At 43.6% G+C, this 24,792-nt stretch overlaps 1 protein-coding gene across 4 annotated transcripts in view; it reads right to left on the bottom strand.

The window, feature by feature from the left end:
• Positions 1–23,496, bottom strand: part of CARM1 (coactivator associated arginine methyltransferase 1) — a 43,078-nt gene extending 19,582 nt beyond the window's left edge. For 3 of the 4 annotated variants that reach the window (XM_083483388.1, XM_083483389.1, XM_083483390.1), the window contains exons 1-6: positions 23,253–23,467; positions 8,095–8,220; positions 7,558–7,664; positions 6,748–6,852; positions 5,992–6,102; positions 1,947–2,124 (exon numbers count right to left, since the gene is read on the bottom strand). In XM_083483388.1, coding sequence (XP_083339514.1) covers positions 1,947–2,124; positions 5,992–6,102; positions 6,748–6,852; positions 7,558–7,664; positions 8,095–8,220; positions 23,253–23,406 — 781 coding nt within the window. In that variant the 5' untranslated portion in view covers positions 23,407–23,467. Of the gene's footprint in view, positions 1–1,946; positions 2,125–5,991; positions 6,103–6,747; positions 6,853–7,557; positions 7,665–8,094; positions 8,221–23,252 lie in introns of all 4 variants that reach the window. The other variant, XM_083483387.1, reaches the window with a different exon arrangement.
• Positions 23,497–24,792: the final 1,296 nt, after the last annotated feature.

The following is a 24,792-nucleotide window of genomic DNA, read 5'->3' as shown; positions in this document are numbered from 1 at the left end:
CTTTGCTCACATGCTGCTTTGCTGCTTTGAGTGTAAGTCAGTGAGGGAGTTGGGGGGGGCACACAATAGGAATGCTGAGATCGCCTTGCACACTGCACTCCTGCGCCACTGCCCAGCTGCTTGAGGAAGCACACCAAATGGAAAACTCCTCACACAATGGGATCTCAACATGCTGGGAGGAAAGGTTTAAACCTCCCTTCTCCCACCCTGATGCTCTGAGAATAGGGGGAGGGAAAGGGGAGAGATAGTGCACAAGAGAAGGGGAAGCTGAGCCTGCCTTAGGGAAGATTGGCTCCAAGCCCCACTTGTCACTGGCTCCAGCCCCCATTCCACATGGCCCTCCGGATCAAAAAAGGGAAGAGTAATAGACTGCAACACCTTCTTGCAGGTCCCACAAGTTCCTTGTAGGATTGATTTATGATATGTCTTGGGGGGGGGTTCTTTTTTTAGCTCAGGTGTACAAGTTACCAGATGTAAAAGGGTGAGTTTGAGCAGTTTAGGAATTTGGATACGAAGGCCCTTTGCTTCTGGCTACTTAGATGTTGTTGTTTTTGGAAGTTGAAAGAATTCCCAAAATGCATGTTTACGTTGCTAGGGGGCGCCCCTTGTTGCTTTCGGAAAATCCATTGTGTAGGATCAAACTTGCTAAGTTAAAACGTTTCCATTTTACTCAATGAAGAGAGAATTGTGGGCGACTTACCTAGTGAACGCTCCGTTGTGCTACTGAAGCCTGCTTGGAGAGGGAAGAGCTGCATCGGCATAGTGGAGCCTGCCGCTTGCTTCCCTTTAGTCTGGTGGGGCAAAGTGGAGGAAACTGGGCTTGGCGGATGTGTGCCGTTAGGCATCATCCAAACCAAATTCCTCTTCCTCAAGATGGATTGTGGTTGGGGGGGGAACTCCCTCCCCCCACAAGCACACACTCCCTCCCATACACACACACACACACACACACACACACACACACACTGTAGAGAAGTTTCAGGTCTCAATGTGCACCTTGCTGCACTCCCTGCAGTCCACTAAAGCCAATCCACTACATTACAGGAAGGGTAGGGCTTCAACATCCCTCCACCCTGCAATGCATGGAACTGGATGCACACTATGATGTCAGAACTTTAAAAAGCTTAGAAATTACAACAAAGGATCAAGTTTTCATAAAATAAGCTTTGCAAGGGACCGGTTGTGAGAATGAAGAGATTTGAGGCTTTGCATGCAACTTTTATTTTTGCTGAATTCTGTCCTGCCCTTAAACAACTACGGTAGGTATCTTATTAAATACTGACTTAACACCACTGACGCCAGATTCACTGCTGCCCCAGCCTGCAAAACAAGTGAATCAGGGCTGAAAGACTAACAGAAAAGACTTGAGTGCATGAAGCCTATGCTGTAACTGAGCACCACATGCAAGATGGCAGAACATGTTTAGTGCTTACAAACCGCAGAAATTGAGGCAGGTGCCAGTTTTCATGCTTTCTGCTGCATGAGTGAATTTGGAACAGCTTTCTCTTAAACCAAAGGCTTTTTGATCCGAGCCCCTGCTATAAACACTGGCATACAGAAGCTTCACATGGCTTCCTAATCGTTCACTCTTTGGCCCACCTCTACTTTATATTAACATCAAAAGGTGAGTGAACCCCTGTTTAAACCATGAACAGGAAACCAGGTCGTCCCCAACTCTTCCTTCACCAGCATCTAAGGCAGACAGAGGAGAGTCACATTGAGCAATACAGAGTAGGGTCACCTCCTGCAGCCTGCAAGATTATTGCCGTATTAAAATGCACTCCCTTCATATTAAAATATTATTCTGCAGGTACTTGAAGCACCACTTGCTTATTGAGTAACCCAGTGCCATTTTGGCTTAGTGTGCCAGATGAAGCCTTGACAAAAGCTCTTCTGCCCATCCAAACCCCATCACTGCACCACTGGCGCAAGAGGAAGTCACTTACCACTGGGCTTTAAATACTTCTTGGCATGCAGATAGCTCTCCAGCATACGTTCATTGAAAAGCATGTACCCCATTGGCTCAGAGATAATGATGTCCACCTGTTCTGGAAGGGAGACCTCCTCTACCTTCCCAGGAATGACCACGATCCGGTCAGTGAGGTTATTACTCTTTACTAAAACCTGTTGAGGAGGAAATCATGGGAGGAAATCAGAAAGAGACCAATCACTCACAGAAATTCCCCACCTGTTTGGTCCTTAGATATCTGTTGTGAGAAAGGGGTGGATACTTTTAAGGCGTTCTCTAACACAGTGTTTTTCAACCACTGTTCCGCGGCACACTAGTGTGCCGTGAGAAAAATTAAAAAATTCGAAAGATTTTTTTTTTAAAAAAAGTCAAATTTTCGATTGGGGCGCCGTCCCCGGAGGGAGGCGGGCGAGTCGGGCGGCGAGAGGCGGAGCGGCGGCGGCGAGGAGAGGCCGCCCAGCGCGGGGCTCTCACCGTCTGCCTGCCTGGCTGCCTGCGAGCTCGGCAGGCAGTGCCTCCGTCCGCAGTGCCCGCCTCGCGGCTCTCATCTGTTTAACCTTGAAGTCCCCCCCCCCCGGCGCGCTCTCCTTCCTCGGCGCTCCAAGCGGCGCTCCGGCTCCGGGGAGCGGAGGAAGAAGCTCCCGGGGCTCCGGCGTGTCCTCCCGGGCGAGCGCCACTCGAGAGCCGCGAGGCGGGCGCTGCGGACAGAGGCGCTGCCCGCTGAGCTCGCAGGCAGCCAGGCAGGCAGATGGCGAGAGCCCCGCGCTGGGCGGCCTCTCTGGGGAGCGAGAGGCGCCGAGGAAGGAGAGCGCGCCGGGGGGGACGGGGACTTCAAGGTTAAACAGATGGATGTTGTGACCACAATCAGTTTGAATCCCTCTTTTTTTTCTAAGAAAATAAACATTTTACTGTTTTTAGGTATTCTCGTCTTATACCCATTCATGCAGTCCAGTGTGTTTAAAGAATAATTGGGTAAACAGGGTGGGAGCAAAGCACCCCTTTGGAATTATCCTGTGAGAGGATGTTATTTTAAAGCACCTGTGTGCCAATTTGGGATGTCTGTAGAGTTTATTTTTCCACATTATAAAAATATGATACTCTCTCTTCTCAAAGGCAGATGTAATATTTTTTAACAAATATTGTCATGAGTAAAAATAAGCCTAAGGTTTTTTTTTAAAAAAAAGAAGTCAAATTTTCGCCCACTAGGTGGGCGCCGGACTGTGTCCACCCTATTTTCCATCCGTCCTGGGTGGGGATCAGATCGGATGGGATCGGATGAGAGCGGACAGGTGGTCCGCTCTCATCCGATTCCCCATAGAGAGCAGCGGGGCTCTGACATCTCCCTCTCCGCACACAGTGGTGGTGTGCCTCGTGATTTTTTTCATGAAACAAGTGTGCCTTTGCCCAAAAAAGGTTGAAAAACACTGCTCTAACAGTACAGTCATACCTCAGGTTGCACAATTTCAGGTTGTGCACTGCACCGAACCCAAAAGTACCGAAACAGTTACTTCCAGGTTTCGGCGCATGCACAGAAGCGCCGAATCGCAGCCCGCACGTGCGCAGACGCGCGGGTCGCAGGTTGTGAAAGCTGTGGGTTGAGAACGTGCCTCCTCCACGGATCACGTTTGCAACCCGAGGGTCCACTGTATACCAAAAACAACATTATCCCAGACAGGTAGATAGATACTCAGGGCTGCTGCTTATGTCATCGTCAGGACTGGGGACATGGAAACAAGTTCAGCAGGTGGCTGAGCAGTTCATCTTGAACTTAAGCAATGAATTCCTCACACTGAGATGTCAGGCCAGAATCAGATGCTTTGTTGACTCTTTTTGTTATCTGCTCTCTGCGGGACTGGTAGCAGCTTCAGTACAATATTTTGGACCAGCAGCGGAGGTGATGCTGCAGTTCCAGACAGCTGCCACAGCGTGCAGTGTTAGAAACTGAGATATAAAAGCTAGGAACTAAATGGCACCTTAAGCCTAGGTTATGGGTGCAGCAACAGAATGTCTAGGCACACTTTTTAATAACAAGAATACAAAGCTGAAAATGAATGAACTGCAGCTAAAATATTATGTTCACTTTTCATATGGTCTAGTGCCCATCCCCCTAATATTCTTAAGAGGGTCTCTTCTCCAGTCTACAGGGAGTAGTTGGAAGTGGGGAGGCAGGAAAAGGTCCTCCTTTCCTTCCACTCTGCAGTTTTACTCTGAAATCTTAGGCAAGGTACTGCAACCAGAGCTCAGAAACTGCTCGCGCTAATGAAATTCCCTGTCACAAAATGCAGCTAGAACAATGGGAGTTTCAAACACTGACAGCATGTACAGGGCACCTGGGACCCCATGATAAGAGTCCCCAGTTTCAGACACCTGGCGTCTTACAGATATGTTTTATACTTGGGTAGAGATATCCCAATACAAAAAATATACGTAGTATCTGTGGGCTCATCCACACTTTCTTTTGTCCAGGATTTAAAGCTCTGTATCCAAGCGTGTGCTCTTTTGTCCCAGTGCTTTCCCTGGGAAAACCCGTTTTACTGCTGAATCAGAGCAAATGGCAGTGGGATTTTTCATTTCAGGCAAAATGTGGGCTTTCCTAGGGAAAGTGCCAGGACAAAACAAAAAAACAAACACCAATGCTCGGATATGGAGCTTTAAAGTGCCACCTGTGCCTGGAGCAAAAGGAAGTCTGAATCAGCCCTCAGCTGAAGGATGCGCATGTGAACAATTTGCCATTTTCTCCTTTAAATAAAAGCAAAAAGTAGAACCATGTAACTGTCGAGTTGGAAGAGACCCCAAGGGTCATTTAGTCCAACCCCTTGTGATGCAGCAATCTTTTACCCAACGTGGGACTTCAATCCCCTGGGATTAAGAGCCTCGTGCTCTACCGACTGAGCTATCCCTTCAGTCTAGTGCATCAGAAGGGATGCAGGTTCCTGCCATGTGTGCAAAATACAAGGAGCATTCCTAAATGCTAAAATAGTTTGAATGGCTTAAAGGGATCCCAAGTATCTTCCTTGGAACAGAATGCCACCCACCGTGTGGAATGCCCTCCCACCAGATGTCAAAGAGAAAAACAACTACCAGACTTTTAGAAGACATCTGAAGGCAGCCCTGCTTAGGGAAGCTTTTAATGTTTAATAGACTATTGTATTTTAATATTCTGTTGGAAGCCACCCAGAGTGGCTGGGGAAACCCAGCCAGATGGGCAGGGTATAATTATTATTATTATTATTATTATTATTATTATTATTTGCAAACTTGCAGCAAGGATTAAAATGGCTCAGGGGTAGTAATGAATTAGAGGCCCACCGGCATTTTAGACATGTGCAGAATCAGCCTAATTTGGGTTTAGCCCCGTTCTGATGAGACATCACTTCCAATGCTAAATCAGAAATAACAATCCCACCTTCACAAAATGGCTGCGGAGAAAATTTGGAAATGCGTCCACAAAATTCAGTACTATAAACATGGGACGTTCCCTACAGTATATTCACAACCAGATTGTGAAGTAGGTTAGGCTGGTCCAAAGTGAATTTCATACGTGTGCTCCAAAACCTTCCTCTGGACTTCTCCCCATCTTGACCTTCGAGATAATCTGAGCCAGATCATCATATAAAATGCACACAAGCCGGAGGAGCTAAGAGCATGGGAAGTCAAACAAAGATTTATGATTTGGCTTAATATTTGGACTGTTTGATTATTTTATAATTCAGAATGTTTTTAATGTGGCCATTATTGGATTGTTAATTTGGAAAACTTAATAAATATTGTTTTAAAAAAATAAAAAATAAATGCACACAAGCAAACTGATTGTATGGGGGGAAAGATTATTAATTCCACCCTTGCATCGAAGCCTAGTTTCTTCTCAATGCCTAAATCAACACCACTTTCTCTTTATAAGGATAGAGCAGCACAAGGAAGAGAAGGGAAACTGTCCTGTCAGCTGCAAAATGTCAGCGTTTGTGACCTAAGTATGGGTGGATCCCCAGAGGCTTTTCCATAACCCTTGAAACATCACTGACCTCTGCATGTTGAGCCATTGTACTGGCTTCCACTGCATAGATTTTTCTTGCTCCGGCCTGTGCTGCGAAAAACGACAGGATGCCAGAACCACAGCCAACATCTAATACAATCTGGTGGGGAAAATGAACAGACAAGACGTATAGTCAAGTCACTAAGCACAAGCAAATTCTCCCTCCTCCCGAATGACTTTGTAAATTCATTTAATATTTGTATAACAGGGAGTTAGTATGTAACACAAATTCTAACCAAACCAACCGCAAAATTCTAAAGTGTGGAATATTTCCATCTTTGAAGGAGGCAGTTCCAGTGCCCAGAGATTTTATGTCGCAGTGTCCTCATATTAGAGAACAAGCCAGCCAGCTAGAAGCATTTAAGCATAAGATTTCATTCTATGACCTGTCCTGACCTAGTCAACATTTCTTCACTGACCCTGGAATTCCACTGCCCAGCGGTGGTGTACAGACAGAATTTCTTAGGATTCAATTCAGGACCCTTGCCATGGGTGTCAGGCCACATCTATTTTTAAATTTAATGTTATAAACTGCTTTTCAAATGCTCACATGTTATACCACTTTTCAAATATGCGAAACAGATAACATTTATTTTGAACACAGAAGAAATGCAGCCTGGGTGTGAAACTTGCAGACATTTGGTCTTGCCTTTCACGAACTCTGGATTATTAGGAGGTGCCTGTACTGCTTGCATCATAAATACAGGATGCACTCAGAAAGTGCCAATAGACTCCACCCCCTTACCTTGTCTTTAAAGTCACTGTGGTTCTGCAGGATTGCTCGCTGGTACGTGCCTGTTCTGACATAATCCTGCATCATATTTTGCTGCTGAGATAAGTATCCATAAAACTAAAGGGAAACAAAAAGCCTCTGCTAAAGCTGGTAAACATTTAACTCAAAGAAGCACCTCACTCGATATAAGCATTCGGTATCCAAAATGACAGCAATGCTTACAAGTAACTGCTACCAGAAGAACTCACTTCTTGCACTCTCTCTCTCTCCATGCGGCAGTGCTGTGGAAGCCACTTGGAAATATTAAATGCACAGATATTGCCAGTGTGCAAGCCCTGATAATTTTAGTTTGCAGAACTACTCTTGACACTACACTGTCCCAGTTTCTGACAACTCCCAGGACTTGAATCCAGTAATCTGCACAGTTGCAATTAAGGCCCATGACCTCATGATTTTGAAGAAAGCTGTGCCCACAATTTGGCCAGTTCTTTGAATGCTTTACAGCACACCGAGAATCTATGGAGGATTCCAGTAGACAAAGTTCTGCTCATCCTCCTATCTTCCCTATATCCTTAACATACAACTTTTGCTTTGCTTCCCAGAATCCCAAACCTCCTCCCCAAATCCCTACCTCAACAACTGAAAAAGTTAATGAGCGAGTAACAAACAAGCAGACACACTCAATTGGCAGAAGTCCCTTGTTTACCAATAAGGAGCTTTAAAAATCTCCAACTTGTAAGAGACGTACATTTGGAAATGAACACAAGGAACTTACGGTGACAAACCAGAAAAAAGCATCAGCTCTTGAATTCGCCCACCTACCTGAAAGTACTGCACAGCAGAAGACTCTTCTGTACGCTCACTGAACACAGACTGCTCAATGTTGTGGCCCCGACAGTTTTTCAAGATATTATAAAATGAGCAGAAGTCTAAAAGAAAAGTCAAACACGGCCTGTTTAGTATTCAAATGTCACTGTTCAGACCCAACACAGAACTTGGAGAACTAACAGGCAACACACTTTCTGGGGGATGGAGACTAGGATGGCAGCGAAAGGAGAGGGGCAACTGTCTCATATGCTGTGTTGAACCTATGTGGGCTATTAACATAGTATCTTGCCCTCTGACTGTATAAACCTTCACATCCTCAGCAACGAGCAAATCAGAGACCACATAGCACCCTACAGTCAAGGCACTAGCATTGCAGATCAGACGGCTGCCCATATAAAATGTATCTGGTGCCGTCTTGAACCCAGCAAGGTTATTTTCTCCTGAAGTTGTTTTTAAGGAAACAATCTGGAGTTTCACAGCCCCTTGAGCAGCAGACGTACATAAATCAAACACAAATCTGGTGGTACGTACCACTTGGCGTTGCGAACTGTATAAGGACGCTATTACACCCCAGTGTAATAATGAAAGACTGCTTGCCCACTCGACTGCATTCCGTCTCCTTCGACACAGAACACTTGAACACGCAAACATCATCTTCTGCGGAGAGAAAGGAAGGAAAGAAGAAAATAGAATCAGTGACTCCATCAAATGCTGGAAACATTTGTCTCCTAAAAGATGGGACACAAGGGCAAATATCCAAATACAGTGGTACCTCAGGTTACATACGCTTCAGGTTAAATACACTTCAGGTTAAAGACTCCGCTAACCCAGAAATAGTGCTTCAGGTTAAGAACTTTGCTTCAGGATGAGAACAGAAATCGGGCTCCAGCGGCGCAGCAGCAGGAGGAGGCACCATTAGCTAAAGTGATGCTTCAGGTTAAGAACAGTTTCACGTTAAGTACAGACCCCTGGAACGAATTAAGTACTTAACCTGAGGTACCACTGTATCTCATTCGGGCAGCACAAGGATTTATACTCTTGTGTAACTGAACTCTCCCCCCCTCCCTACCTCCACCACACACACTCTAAATCTGTTGTGGGGTTTCCTCTAGCCCTCTGGAGCAGATCTGTGACTTCAGCAGAACAGGGACTTCTGCAGAAGCAAGAACCTGAATTTCAAGAACTTCCTAATCTTCATTTACAGCAAAGAAATGCCTCACTACCTGTAGCCATTCCCTACTGATATTCAGTAAGGTGAGTAGCCACCTGTTCGTTCACATCAACCGTATTTCTAGTAGTTACTGCCCCACAGTCCCCTTTGGTGGGTCACTTTGAAGAAAGTTCATATGCAGTCAAGATAATTTTTTGGTTTGGATTATAGGCAAGCTGAACCCTAACCAGTGACAGGCTTTTGCTTCATTTACATTTCATGCACTCAGTGCCTAGCATGTGCAAGGTTTGCAATAGCGTTATTCAGTTTTCTTTGTTTTGCACATATGCTACAGTGAGGGAATTCCTCCAACCTATTTTTTTTTATCTCTTATGCTTGCATATGTCCATTCATGAGAAATTTTTCCCACATTATCTCCCTAGCAGATGTATTGCTTAATTCTCAAGTTGTGGTTTGTCAGCAATCTTCTCTCATATCCAGCCCTCCTTAAGGTGCCAGTTAGGCAGCTAGTTAGTATTTGTGAAAGCTGTTTCAGCCATTTGTCATATTTAGTTTTCAAATGATAATGTATAAGGATGTTTGCAAAAGTATATGTTGTCCCAACTACCTATATTCATGAATTGCTTTTTTACATATGTTTAGCACAATGGTTTCAAAGGTTATATACCCTATACAGCAACATCGCAGTGGGCTCCTCTAAAAGTAAGTAGTTCTTACTCTTGCACTCTTAAAGGTAAACTTTTGAGACTGTAAAATGTGTTCTCAATATTAATTCAGGAAAAAGATGTGCATCAACTATGAGAAATTTTGGAGAACAGTGCCTAGCCCCTAATACTAATTAATCTTATATAAACAAGATAAAATGAATAACCCACTGTAGATTCCAAGTCAATCCAAACTCTTCCTAAGCATCTTAACAATCAATTCAGGGTGCACTGTGGGCTGAACAAGTTAATCACATGCTGGCAAAGGTTAACAAGCAGAATAATTTATTCAGTCAACAGTTTAAGTTTAACAGTTTTGGCAATACTCTGTTCAGACGCTAGTCCACTTAATCATGGCCTGAGGAAAAGCAGCCCTGAGCATGTTTTGAGTCAGGATGGCTTGTCAAAAGGAAAGGGGGAAAGGAAGGAAGAGGGTTCACCTCTGTCTTGCAGCATCTATTCAGCAGTGTTTGCATCTGCTGTGGATCATAATGTCTGAGTGTCTAAGAAATTATTTTGATGTCAAAGTGCCTTCTCCAGTAGGGCTCTCTCCAAACCCTTAAAACATATGGAGAACCTCTGTCCCAGGTAACTATCGGAAGGCTACATCCATGCCCACCAAGGATGTTGCAGAACCACAACTGAATTCACAGCGAGGCAGCAGGAGAAAACTCAACTGTTTCAGCAAATGTTGATGTTGGTTTTAGCTAAATATCCTGTTATTTTTATGAAAGCACTCTTGTGGCAGAGCAAGCTGTCTTATATGCAGTATTCAAAGAAATCTGATTAAGATTTCATAAATATATTTCAGGAATCAGTGAGAATAAATCCAATAGCTGAGCAATGTCATAAAACACAAGCCCGGAATGCAGTTGAAAGCCAGTAGTCAAGGCCTACATGTCTTTTTGCCCTACTGAATCGTTGCCAATTTAGGTGCGCAACTGTGAAATTTCTATTTTGTTCTATATTCACACGTAAAACTTGAAAAGTATCAGAATTTTCCAGAAACAAGGGCTGGTAGTTACTGGAAAGAAAAACGTTTTCCCATGACCTGGAAAGTTCACTTGACAGGGTCTAAATATACGTTGAAACATATCATGATGCAATGCATCTTGCATCCTTTTGAAGACAGGTGCTGGGTTAAACTGGGGTTCACATTCAAAATGCTCAATAGTGTTCAGAACACTCCAGAATAAAAAGTGGCGTGCCTGAGTCGTCAAAGACAGCATGCGGCTTTCTGTCTCGCATCTTTTGACAGGGAAATGGGTGCAGGGATCAAGATGGGTTTGTTCTTTTAATCTGGGCCTTCAGCAATGTACCAAATCCCATTCTAATATTTCAAGGCTCATCTTGAATTCAAAAGCTCTACATACAGTGGTACCTCGGGTTACATACGCTTCAGGTTACACACTCCGTTAACCTAGAAATAGTGCTTCAGGTTAAGAACTTTGCTTCAGGATAAGAACAGAAATCGGGTTCCGGCGGTGCGACATATGTAACACAAAAACAGCGACAATTTGTTGTTGACAAAGGACAGCTGGACATATAAAGGGCCCATTAGCTTAGGGCCTCATCAAACCTAAATCTGGCCCTGGATGAGGGGGACACAAAATGACCACAATAATAATCCCTGTAATCATAATGAAACCTATACAGTGGTACCTTAGGTTTCATACGCTTCAGGTTACAGACTCCGCTAACCCAGAAATAGTACTTCAGGTTAAGAACTTTGCTTCAGGATGAGAACAGAAATTGTGCTTCGGCGGTGCGGCAGCAGCAGGAGGCCCCATTAGCTAAAGTGGTGCTTCAGGTTAAGAACAGTTTCAGGTTAAGTACGGACCTCCAGAACGAATTAAGTACTTAAGCCGAGGTACCACTATACTACACCATAGAAGGCCCAGAATCCTACCCTGAGTGGCTCAGAAAAGAAGGCTCTCTCCTTTTAATATGAGGTTGAGTATAGCAAGATCAAACATAGCTACACTTTCCTTAAAGAACAAAATTCCAATTGCTGGGGCTTCTAAATAATATAATCCTGGGACCACATCAATCTCAGTTATTCCTACAGTACAAAAAAGAGTGCTTCCTGGAAATGAACATTCATTTCCTCAGTTGGAAAGGAGCACCAGGCTGTGGGCACCACACACATTCACCCTCACAACCTCAGATTGCCCGACAGGCAAGCATTCACCAGGTAAGCATTCAGAATACAAGCACAGAATGTCACAGCATACAAACACAGCTTCCTTCTGGTAACTCCAGTGGGCACTCTTGTAATTCATTTTAGTTTATTCCGAGCATCAAACTGCCCTCTTGGCTCCTGTATAATAAATGAATGCAACAACCAGGGCAAAATAGTCTGAAAGTGTAAAGACATTGTGCAATTTTTATACTAAGAGTTCGGAGAGGGACCTGACAATTTTGAGGGTTTATTTCCTTTTGTTTGTTTGTTTTTATTCTAAAGCTCTGCTCATTCCCCTGGACAGATTATGGCATGTTGTGCTGGGACAAAAAATCGAGAGGACAGGATGGAGGTGAAGAGGAAAAAATCAAGAGTTCTACCAAGCAATCTCCCTGCAACACCAAGAGCTGCCGATTCAATGACAGGTCAGAGACAAGGCCATGAGCTCAGTTGGAGTCATTTTACTGCACAATGTAGTAAAATTAACACAATGAGGCTTGGTCTCCCTGAAGACATAAGCAGCCAGGATAGGATATGAACAATGCCTCAGACTGAAATTGACTGGAAAGGCAAGGGTTAGCCCAAGACAGGGAGGGGATAAAAATCCCAGAGCAGTTGTGTGCCTTGCAAAGAACACAATTCAGATCCTAGAAAAGAGAGCCCTGCCTTTTCAAGATTCTGCTTTTGAAAGCTATTCAATGTAAATGTCTCTCATGCACATTAATTAAGCTGTCAAGCTGGGCCTCCAAGTTCTTTGTGAGTGATAAAAGGGGCACAGCAGATGTGCCCTGGGCTTCCATACACTGAGCACAAAAGGGCTGAATGCTTGGTGAATTCAAAAAGGCCGCCAGAGCTTGTCACACCAGAGCTGGATTCATGAGATGAGATGCTTGCCTTGCTTCCACTCCAGAGTCCAGCTTTCTTCTTCCAATAGCAGGCTTATTCCAAGGGTGCAGCTTGTGTCTCACCCACCTCCCAAGATTTTATCTATGCTAAGCTCCAATGCTAGTACTGCAAAGCCAGAAAAAGTTGCTGCATTGGAAGACATTCTTCCTTAGGTACTTTCTCTGTGTATTCCCAGCAAGTGCCAGGTTTAAATACAGAAGAGGAAAAATCAAAGACTGTTTATGTTATTATGTGATTGCTGTTCACAAAACAGGAGAAGCATCTGGAATAAGCATAAGCAATCCAAATACGGCCAATTTAGATTTTACATTTCCCAATGTTTAGGCTCATCTCCCTTACTGCTGTGAAACGAAATAAAATACTTTCAACTTGTCTTACAATGATAGTGGCATGCCTCAGACACATTATATTGTGGTATGCCTCTGGCACGATTTCCCCAAGCAATCCAGAGAGTTGCAAGCGGAACAGTCCATGAAACCAAAGGCTGATCCTCACCCGCTCTGTTACATCCCAATAATCCTTTCCCTAAATAAAGATTAGTGGCTAGGTGCCTCACACACCACTACACCAATCCCAGGAACCAGGAATGTGTGGATGTCACTGGAGACCCAACATGGTTGTACTTAGTTCAAATACAATCTGTAATTATGTTCTGAATATGATTTAAGTAGGGCATATATGGAGCAAGCAAGAGAGTAAGCATGTCTCTTAAGGTGGCTACTTGTCCTGGGAAAGTGGGGGGGGGGGACCTCCTTTTTGTACGACTCACAGTGGGAGAAGCACCAAGGAATTTTAGTCCTCAAAAAAGCAGATGGTGACAGCAGTCACGGAATTAAAAGACGCCTGCTTCTTGGGAGAAAAGCGATGACAAACCTAGACAGCATCTTAAAAAGCAGAGACATCACCTTGCCAACCAAGGTCCGTATAGTTAAAGCTATGGTTTTCCCAGTAGTGACGTATGGAAGTGAGAGCTGGACCATAAAGAAGGCTGATTGCCGAAGAATTGATGCTTTTGAATTACGGTGCTGGAGGAGACTCTTGAGAGTCATTGAGACTGCAATAAGATCAAACCCATCCATTCTGAAGGAAATCAGCCCTGAGTGCTCACTGGAAGGACAGATCCTGAAGCTGAGGCTCCAATACTTTGGCCACCTCATGAGAAGAGAAGACTCCCTGGAAAAGACCCTGATGTTGGGAAAGATGGGGGGCACAAGGAGAAGGGGACGGCAGAGGAGGAGATGGTTGGAGAGTGTTCTTGAAGCTACCAGCATGAGTTTGACCAGACTACGGGAGGCAGTGGAAGACAGGAGTGCCTGGCGTGCTCTGGTCCATGGGGTCACAAAGAGTCGGAAACGACTAAACAACAACAACAATAAAATACAATAGCCCTTTTAGGTGCCACAAGGCTCTTTGTGGATCTTGCTGTAAAGGTACGAAGAATACTAAATAAGGAGAAAGGGTATGTTAGTGCACACAACACTACCCTAGCCAGTGCTTTTTACATAACCTATGACTTTTTCTTAAAACACTTGCAGACAGTGTATTTATCCTAGATGTACAGAGGGCAGAGCCCAATCAAGGTTGTCTGTCACTAGCACACCCAACCCACCACAAATGTCGGTCACACATTCATCCCTTTCCCCTTGCCACTACTCTGTACTAATGAAAAAAGGCTATGCAGAAACTCCAGTTAATATTTTGAGTGTATGCAAAATATGTAGATTTACACATGTAGAGACTTCAATCATGAAATCATTACTCTGGTACAAAACACCCATGACTTACACGCCAATGTACTGGGTTGATTCCAGTGCTGCTCGCTCTGCTCACACAACAGACTTCTGCTTGCACAACAGGACGTCTCCCTTGACCCATCTCCCTGGCAGCACCCCCTGCCCCACAGCGCACCGCCAAAATGTGTTCCAGAGGGTTGGGGGACAGGCTGGAGCAGGTGGGGGGGTATCATACTGCACAAGCATGACGTCACTCACAGAGAATTGGATATAACACACTGCATTTAAAACGCTTTGTTTTAAAAGTTAAAAGCATTAGTATTCAGTAGTTTCATTTCACAGAACAGAATTATGGGGATTTTCTACAAAGGATACTTTGCTAATGTTAATGAGTAATAGGATCAGTGCTGGGGTACTGGGCAGATGTGGTCAATTACTGTATGAAACCAAGAAAGCCCTTCTGCAGATTGGCAGGCTGCCTTTCTTTGCATCATGGTGTCGTCTGAATTTGAAGAAGCCAGAGAGGTAACTCCTTGCTCCTTAGCCATCTTGGATTATGGCTACACAGACCTTGTCTGAGCTCCCCCAGGGTTCTAAATAAATGCCAAGAACTATGCAATCCTTTGATCAATGACATATATTTGAACACTGTTACTAGCTTAGAATTTAATTTAATATGCATAAATCCAACAAAAAGAAAGGCATACTTAAGCCAACTGAAAGAAATGGAATTAAGCATACCTATTTCTCCACTGGATTTCAGTCACAACTTAATTTGGGTTTTGTAGTAATACAATTCTACTAAAATAATTAATTGCAATACCTAAAGAAGTAAAAAAAATCAACTGACAAGGTTTTTTTTAATGGCCAACCATATTGCTTTCTCCCTTGCTTATATACCCTGAGACCACTACAATGAGTTAAATGGGTAGAATTCAATTATAACAGGGATTCTAACTATGAATGTATCACAACAAAAATTCCCTTACTGATAGCAGTTATGCAGTGATTACTCCACCTGACAGCGTGGTGTAGTGGATCCATGTTGTATATGGATCAAAGAGATTCAGCTTCAATTTTCTACTACGCCAAGTCATTATCTTTCAAGAGGAATAGTGAAGCAAATGTATGGTGAACTGAATACAAAGGAGATACCTTGGGAACTAGAAGGAAACAGAAAAGATTGATGCCTGTCTGAACATCTTCAGACATATGAGTTTAACGTGTTAACCAAGTAAAGGAAGCAATATCCAGAACCCAGGTAGTAGGCCACACAAGTTGGGACCAAAGTGAAATGAAATGAAATGACATGAAGCACCTTAACTATTACATCTGTATCTCATTTGATAACTGAATAGTGGATATGGTACTTGATTTCTTCCCAGGTTTGGCTCCACCACTACAGGCTGAGCTGGATTCTGGCTATTGCTCCATTTACTTGGCTAACAAATATAAACACATAATACTTCAGGTTTGTGGGCTCAGAGCAGGCATTGGTTTTTAGCCTTTAGGCCAAGACCCAATACCAAGCAGAGTGTGCTCAGGGGAGGCACCAATCTTTTCTGTTTCCCTCTAATATCCATGTATATCCTCCTCTTTAGCAGAAACAACATCCTCACCAATACTTAGCATTTATATGATGCTTTGGAGGAGCCAAAGGATTTCACATGTTTTACCTTGCAACCCATGATGGAAACAAGATTTGCACAAGGTCTCCTATCTTCACAGTCCAGTCTGGACTCTACACTACACTAGCTCTCTAGCTCTTCCAGGTCTGCATTCTCCAACTCTGTATGCTACAGCAACACATACACAAGTTCTACAACCCAGCTACATACGATGCAAATGTGTAAGAGGTATACAGTCCCTAAAATTCCCTTCGCCTCTGAAGAACTGGTTAAGTCCTTAGCTGTGCTAGGCAACAGTGGGCCTTTATAATGCATAACATTACTTAAGCAGTCCCAGTAAAGAACAGAATTTAGCTAAATTCTGCAGAAGCATTAAAATTGTACAGGAGTCATTACTGTAATTCTTAAATACTAAATAGTGCACGGGCGGGGAATACACATTAGTCTAATGTCTACCCAGTCATTTAGAGCTAAACTCCAGACCAATAACGTTCATAAGGAACAATCAAGCAACCTTATGTCCCTGTCTAGTTGAAGTTCATTAGCTACATATGTGGCAAGTTATTTGGAAGGGAGTACCTGCTGGATGTCTGCCACGGTTTCTATTACACTTGCTTGCTGCTGTGCTGAATTTCTACTGGGGGACTCGCTATCTTTACTTTTCTTGTAAAACTGATACAATCTGTCTTCTCAAGTGTAAAATTTACATAGAGTATCTCTTGGGTGAGGGATAGAAAAGTTCAAAATTTGAGAAAAATCAGGTGGAAAATGCATGTTTAAATCATGAAGGCAGAAATCCCCCTCCCTCTATATATCAGAAAGCTAAAAAAGAAAACTAACAAATCTGAATTCCAGTTTATGTTTGAAGGCAATCGTATGTGAAGTTTTCATCATCTTACATACATATTGTGGTATTCAACTACCATATTGCTGAAAGAGAAATTCAGGGCTGCACCTCCATTTTTTTGAAACTCTCTGGTAGATGAATGAAAAAATACCAATTTTTATCTGATTTCTGTGAAATTTAAATAGCTTATTATTCACTAATAGAAAGCTCAGCTAACAGAATGCTAAAAATATGGTCACATCTTAATTATACAAACGCTCCCTCAGCTATATGATCAATGGGTACTAAGGATCTGAGTGCTGCTGGATTTCCAAGTAGCACTTAGCTTAAATAGTGAAGCAGGACTATCATCTGCATACAGTCGTAACGTATTTTGTTAGCAACTGGAAACTTTGCCTGATAACTGTCAGGCATTAGAAGAAACTTTCCAGTGATCAGATTGCGCTACTAAACACCATTCCTTTCTTTTCTGAAACTACCAGGAACATGTTAAACAGACCTCTAGCCAGCTCTCACATTCCTAACTTTGCCCCATCCAACCAGAAAGGATGTGTCAAATCAATCAGCTGTCACTTTCATTCAACCCCAAACAACCAAGGAAATATGGCTGCCCAGACTGAGATTCCAAAGCAACTTTTTCAGTCCTGGCTGGCCTTACCATATTTTAATCAAGGTATTGTAAGAAGCTGACCCAGTATTTCACTCATAAGGGAAATGTTTTCAAGGTATGAGAGGTGCCCCACACTTCACTATTATCACGAGCCCTGTTACTTGCCTGAATAAGGGCACTTTTACAAGTAAGCGCCTCTGTTTACATATTTTGGGTGGCAGTCAGGACAGCGACATCTCTTTTAGATTTTGCATGCAGTTGTCATGGCTGTGATGGGTCATAGGTGCCCAATCCCTGTCAAGCCCTTTCTACCAGGTGATGCCAACGTATTATGTTTGTGCTTACGGCATCTGTAAGGGGATCAGTTTGTGTATAAAAATATACTTCTAGTCCCTGAACTACCGTCAGCAGAGTGGCCCTGAGAAAAGAGACATTGGGAACCCCTGCTTTACAGCATTATTTTGGATAGGAGCCATAATTTGGTAGGAAATACCGTTTAAAGAAGATCCAATAGTTCACCTGGTATTTTTCCTTTTGGTAATTAGAAAAAAGAAAAGTAAGTGGTAGAAGGAAAACAAGAAACTTGTTAGGGCTTAGAAAGAAACCTGGAAAAAAAGAGCTGTCAATTTCCCTTCAAATCATCTGCTGAGCATCCCTTGAAATCAAAGTCGCAAGAGAAAGCATAGGAAGGCAACACAGCGAAAACTGTTGCTTGATAAACAAGCTATAGTATCCCTTTCCCAAGACTGGGGTTAGTAGTTTGCCCACATGCCCACCAACAATACACTATGGACGGAGGTCTTTCTTGGCTTTTAACATTAAGATTTCCCTCACAACAGATTAAACCTGAGAAACTACAGGCCCAAGCATCAGGTCACTTACCCTACAAGAGTGGTTCCCAATTAGTGGTCTGCAGACCCAACAGGTCCACATAACCCAAATGGGAACCACTGCTGTAGAAGAATGTCCTGAAGGCTGCTGCTTGAGAAGTGAAGTTTTGTCTCCTGGTAACCTGGAGCAGCCGCAAAGCTTAAATAATTCACTTTTGTGACATGGTTCAAAGGTTTATATTCCATGCTCTTTCCAGTTTTTTATGTTTTCTGGAGTTGTTGATGTAATTCAGATTTTTGTCATCTTTTATTCTTTTACATATTTTAATGTGTTTTTTTTATATTTGACTGCAGCCATTCTGGAGATCTTCTTTCTTGAGGAAAAGAAATAACTTGTATCTATTCATTAAGTCACCAAAAGTCCAGTCTGAGGTTTGAAAGGTGTCTCTAAATGTCAGCTAGCAATTAACTTCTACAAGAGGTGAGATGGGGAAAGTATACAAGGTATACTTTCAAGAATGCTGGTAATGGGTCTCGAGGGATAATATCAAACTCTGCTTTTCTATGTGATACCAGAATTTGCTAGTGGACACCAACCTCGTGTTTGTTTTGGTTAATGCAAAATGACTGTTGCTGTTTGTTTTGCATTTGTTTGCATACTTCACAGAAAAATATCAGTAAAGCTGTATTATTAAAAAGGTAATGGAGGTTGCACATTGCAGTGTGTTTCAGCATACTAAAACCAAGCACTAGAGAAGAGCGCATTATCTTATTTCTTTGTGCTCTCTCCTGTTAGAAGACAACATGAAGTAAAGTATTGTGAGGCTTGTGTCCAATACAATGTAGGCACTAAAAATGCCTAGTTAAGGGGTCAAAAACAGCAAGCAGGACAGTGGCATTTGCAAGAGAAAGCACCTCCCATAGCAGAAATCACTTCTGTTTTAGGCTGAACCCCTTGAGCCAGCTGCTTCTAAAATGGCTGTCACACTGCTCAGTGCTGGTGGTAGATATACCAACCAGTATACAAATTTAATTAATAATAATAACAGCAACAACCTTCTCTGGAGTTTTAGATTCCCTTCAAACTGGATTTTGAGAAGCTGAAAAGGTTTTAGAAGACAGTCGGAAAGACCTATGTGTAGCCTAAAGAGAGGATTAAGGAGGACCCATGTTGAGTTCTCAAATGTTTTAAACAAAAGCAACAAACAATTGCTCTGCAAATTCACATCTACCAAAGAGTTTGTTACACTACTGCGTGAAAGCAGATGTCAAAATATTTTCCTTATATTTAACCTAAACTAGCAACAATTCTGCAAAGCTGATGAACACCTAAGGGAAGTTACAGATTCTCAACCACCACACTGGATTTGTCAGAGTTATACAATTCCTTCAAGATGGTGAAAGTAATCTACTGAAAAAGCAATTTTGTGTGTTTAGCTGATGGGTTTTATCAGTGGTGTAAGTTTTCAAGAGAGGGAAACCCTATTCAATCTAGGGTAAGTTCCCTATGCTAATTTGGGTAAGTTGCAAAAGAAAGTTTTATGATACCCTAGAGAGCAGCCTATTTATTGCAATTTATTTTACTTGCATTTAATAAATAAATCTAAAAACTGAAACGGCCATGCCTGCCTAATATTGTATTTGCAATTGCATTCATTCATTGTTACTAATGAACTTATGGAGCAGTCATTTTTCTGCAGAAAAATAAAAGCACTAGAAAAATGCCCACCCATTGTTGGGTCTTGCAGACAGGCAGGCCCCATTCCCCTGGACAGCCTTGCAATGAGTGAATCTTCCAAAGTCAAGCAAAAAAGAAACCAGGCCTTTTGAAAGGCAAAAACCTATTCACTTGGCAGCATTTGCACTCCTGAGTCCCGCAACCTTCCCTAGAGGAACCTATCTCATACATTAGCTTGGTGGTTTCTTGCTGTTCCGTGCAACACAAGAGAAGTATGTGGCCAGCTTCATGGGGGCTTTTGTTTCAATTTCAACCAGTTAACAGGTCAATTGTCATGGAGGCAATAAACTCCTAAGCCAGCACTAAAGAGTCATCATGTATGCTGAAGTTTACCAAAATTTCCACATCACTTGTCAGACCACCTAAGCCTGAACAGGGTGCCTGTTGGGCAACAGAGTGGTCAGTTCTACTGCAGTTGTACTGCTATTGCAGGCCCCGAACACCAAGAGCTCACTTGGTATGCAAGCTAGAAAGGATTAGAGATCATGTATACGAAATATTCTGAACCTGTCAAGTCCAGCGCTGAGTTGTAGTCACCCTACTGAGGAGTCATGATGCATTGTGTTGCAACACACAGGATTGCAGTGCTTTCATTCTAATGAAGTCAGTGGCTTCTTTCCACAGCTTCAAGTCTTTCAAGTCTCCCTGCAGTTGTCTCCAGAAGAGGCATCATCATCAAGCAAGATTGACAGCTAAAAGAGCACACAGTCCACTCTTTGAGGCACTTACTGGCTAAACCTAGTAAGTGACTATGTTCTCTGCAGGTCTAAATGCAGACACTTTACTAGGATGCCCAATTCAAGGCTGATTCTGTTGTAAATATATGGATACCCATTGGGTGCATCCTGCTCCTTCCTTCATTGATGTGAGCACATTAAAAGCCCTTAGAATGACAGCATCTTTGGATAACTTCCATGGTAACAATTTGGTCCCCTCTTGAACCACATACTCCAGTTTCATTGCACTTTCCCATTCTCTTCCTAATACTAGGAATCCTTTCCACCAATCATTCAGAGAATGATGCACTTGATAGAAGTGTTTCTGACCCAGAAGCTAAAAGCCGCTTGCACTACTCTGCTACGTATGACTGACTTGGGCTACAATCTTAACTCCACTTACCTAGAAGCCCCATTGAATCGAATAGTACTTACTTCTGAGTAGACTTGGTTCAGCATTGCATTGTTACTTGGGAACCTGGAACTACAATCCTGTACATATTAGCAGGTCCCTTTGAAGGACCTAGCTAACTAAACATACACAAAAGCACAGCATTAGGATGTCACAACTGCAGCGGAATCTGCCAGTGGTGTTGCAGAGTAGCTTAAACTGGGAGCTGCGAACTAGGAAGATCCAATTCAGATCTTATGCAGACATAAGCTCATTACGCAACCTTTGACAACCCCAGCCTCAACCTGGGAAGATAAAACTGGTCTATTTTACTGAACTGGATTACTAAGATAATGAACAGAAACTTTAAAGGACTATACAGTCATTAAGTATTGTTATTACAATGGTGTAAATACTTCTGAGTAGCCATTCCAGCAGTATATGAAAACACTCTTAAAATGCCATTTGTATCCAGGACAAATGAACCTCACTACATATGCTTCTATAGTTTGATGACTGACTTGATAGTTTGATGACTGACTTTCTTCTGATATTCAAAACAACCTCTTAACCCAGTTTCAAAAAAACCTGCCAGATTTTGGACCTGTTTGGCTTCCAGGCCAAAAATAAACTTAAGGATCTTCTTCACATTAGCCAAATTTAAAAATGCCCTATTCCAGTTTTAATCTCATGTGCTGACCGAAAAAAATCTTTTAAAATCTTTACTTACTTGGCCCTTCAACCCATTTACTTTTTTGTTTTCTAGAATCACAACAGACATTTCACATTCAGCTTTAACCACTATGTGCCCCCCCAAAAAAAAACCTTTTTTGAAATCAGCTATTGATGTGATAATTTGAGAGATGGCTTGGGGGAGGGGGGAATCAACTTCTACTAGTTTAGTTAAGGTACTTCAAAGCTAGACAGGCATCTGCATCTCTTTTTGAAGAACCAACTGGACTCCCTGCAAGTTTTCCATAAGACTATGAAAGCCTTTCAAGGCAACACAGAACTAGTCATCCAGCAGGTGAAGTATTCCAAGAAACCAGTCAGCTTGTGTTTAAGAGCAAGAAGCAGAGACAGCCACTCAGCACAGAGCAGGCAGATTACCGCTGTCCCCACTTGGCCACAAAATTCAATGGGTGACCTTGGGCCAGCCGCTGCCTCTCAACCTAACAACCCACCTCACAGGGTTGTTGCGAGCATAAAATGTGGAGGAGCAGAATTTCTGTATTCTGTCTTGAGCTCTCTGGAGGAAAGGCAGGATACAAATGCAATTGATGGCAAGAATAATGAGCGGTCACCCCAGCCCATTCCTTCCAAGGAGGATGCCTGCCTGCCCCATCTTAAGAACATAAGGATAACCCCTGATGTATCAGGACAATTCAAGCCTGTCTGCCTGGCCCAGCACCAGTGCTTTTGTTTTTCTAAAAAAATGTTTAGGGGTACAGTGGTACCTTGGGTTACATACGCTTCAGGTTACATACGCTTCAGGTTACAGACTCCGCTAACCCAGAAAAAATACCTTGGGTTGAGAACTTTGCTTCAGGTTGGGAACAGAAATCTTGCTCCAGCAGCGCAGCAGCAGCAGGAGGCCCCATTAGCTTAAGTGGTACCTCAGGTTAAGAACAGTTTCAGGTTAAGTATGGACCTCTGGAACGAATTAAGTACTTAACCCGAGGTACCACTGTACTCTCATTTTGACTCAAGGAAATCACCACTTTATAGTTCAAATCCTGCTAAATTAATATAGTAAACGGACAAAAGTACAAAGATTCACAAAATGTTTAAGGGTATGCATACCCCTGCGTCGTCCCCCAGAAAAAAGCACTGCCTGGCAGCTCAGCAGATACCCATCGTGGCACAAAACATGCAAACTATCCCTGGGATGCAGGGCCGGCTCACCCACGAGGCAAGGCGACTGCCTCGGGCGGCAGGATCCCCATGTCGGCGTTTCATCCCAACCCCGTTCCTGAGGCACCTCTTCCCTGACCCCCTTCCTCCTCGCTACGGGGAGAGTTGGAGGAAGAGTGAGGCGGCGCCATTCCGGGGGGACCGAAGTGCCGGCCCCCGTCACTGGAAGCGTGGCGGGGGTGCGGCACTCTCCACATGCCCAGAGGCACCGGCGCGGGCCCTTCAGCGCCCCATCCATCCATTCATCCCCCCGCCCCTCAGCCCGAGCAGGCCCCTTCCCCCCGCCCGGCCACCTGCCCCGTCTCTCGCCTCCACTCACGGCTATAGAGGGCGAGGCAGGCGGCGTCGGGCCCGGTGCGGGCCTCGAGGCGGAGCGCCTGCTGCTCCTGGTGCCGCTGGATCTCGCCGTTGGCGTCGCCGATGGTCAGGAGCCGCACGCCGGGGAAGACCGACACCGACGCCGCCGACGCCATCTTGGCATCCCAGGCCCGACCCGCGGCCGCCGCTGCTGCTGCTGCTGTGAGGGGCGCCGAGGAGGAGAGGCCGGAAGCCGCGCCTCCTGAGCGCTGCCGCTCAGCGAGTGGGACAGCGCCCCCGTGCGGGCGGCGGTGGAAGGAGCTTGCCGCCAAGGAGCCAGTGGGCGGCCGGGGGAGCGCGGAGGGACAAGGGCGGAGGAGGGCGACCCCTGCCGGCCGCCAGCGGAGACAGCGCCCGCGGGGGAAAAGCGGGCGAAGGGGAAAGAGGAGAGGTTAAATGGCCGAAGCGATCGTGCGCGGCATTTCCGGATCCCAAGCGCGGCGGCAAAATTCTGCATTGTACGGAGCAAGGATGCAGTTGGCATTCATGGGCAAACTAGTAATTATTATTGTTATTGTTATTGTTGTTATTGATTATTATTATTAATAGAGTGGGTATGCATTGAAATGGCAAACTCTGTAGTTGTTCTTGTTGATTTATCCCCCCCCCCCCGCTTTTCCCTGACAGGGACTCAAGGCAGGTTGTAGATACAATGGGAACAGCTAAAAACATAGAAAAGAAAACAACTATCATAAAAAACCTTTTAATCATTAATAAAATTAAAATCATATATAAATATAAAAAACTAAATAAAAAACTAGTCAAGCAAGTAGGAGCGCAGAAGAGGTTGCTTTCCCTTACAGTGCTTTTCAGATAAACTGCACAGCCATAAAAAAGTGGTGGCAGCAGCCGAGGGATTGAATAATAATAATAATAATAATAATAATAATAATAATAATAATAATATTTTCTTATTTACATGCCGCGCTTCTGGCTGGGTTGCCACAGCCACTCTAGGCAGCTCCCAACAGAATATTACAAACACAATGACACATTAAACATTGAAAACTTCCCTAAACAAGTTATTTTGAGAAGTCTTGTCATCGACTGCAATGGGACCTCCAGGTTCAGAGGCCATATAGGGCAGATGCGCAAGGGGCCGCTTTGCATTTTGGTTTTCTTAATCTTAATTATTCTCTGCACTTAATAATAATAATAATAATAATAATAATAATAATAATAATAATAATAAAGTTCAACAAAAAAGATAGACAAAGATTTTATTTATTTATTTATTTATGTACAGTGATGCCTCACAAGACGAAATTAATTCATTCCGCGAGTTTTTTCGTCTAGCGAATTTTTCGTCTTGCGAAGCACGGTGTCGGAAAAGTTTTGGAAAAGCTTCAAAAATCACCAAAAACCTCAAAAAAGGCTACCACACCGCGTTCTGTGAGTTGCTCTTCGAAGTCAAGTCGCAACTGTATTAACGGTGTTAAGAAAAAGGAAACAAACTTGCAAAAACAAGCCCATAGGGAAATTCGTCTTGCGAAGCAGCTCAA

The sequence above is a fragment of the Podarcis liolepis genome (genome assembly GCF_965112155.1).
Source record: "Podarcis liolepis genome assembly, chromosome: 17".
NCBI lineage: Eukaryota > Metazoa > Chordata > Lepidosauria > Squamata > Lacertidae > Podarcis > Podarcis liolepis.
This window is presented reverse-complemented; position numbering and strand designations above follow the sequence as displayed.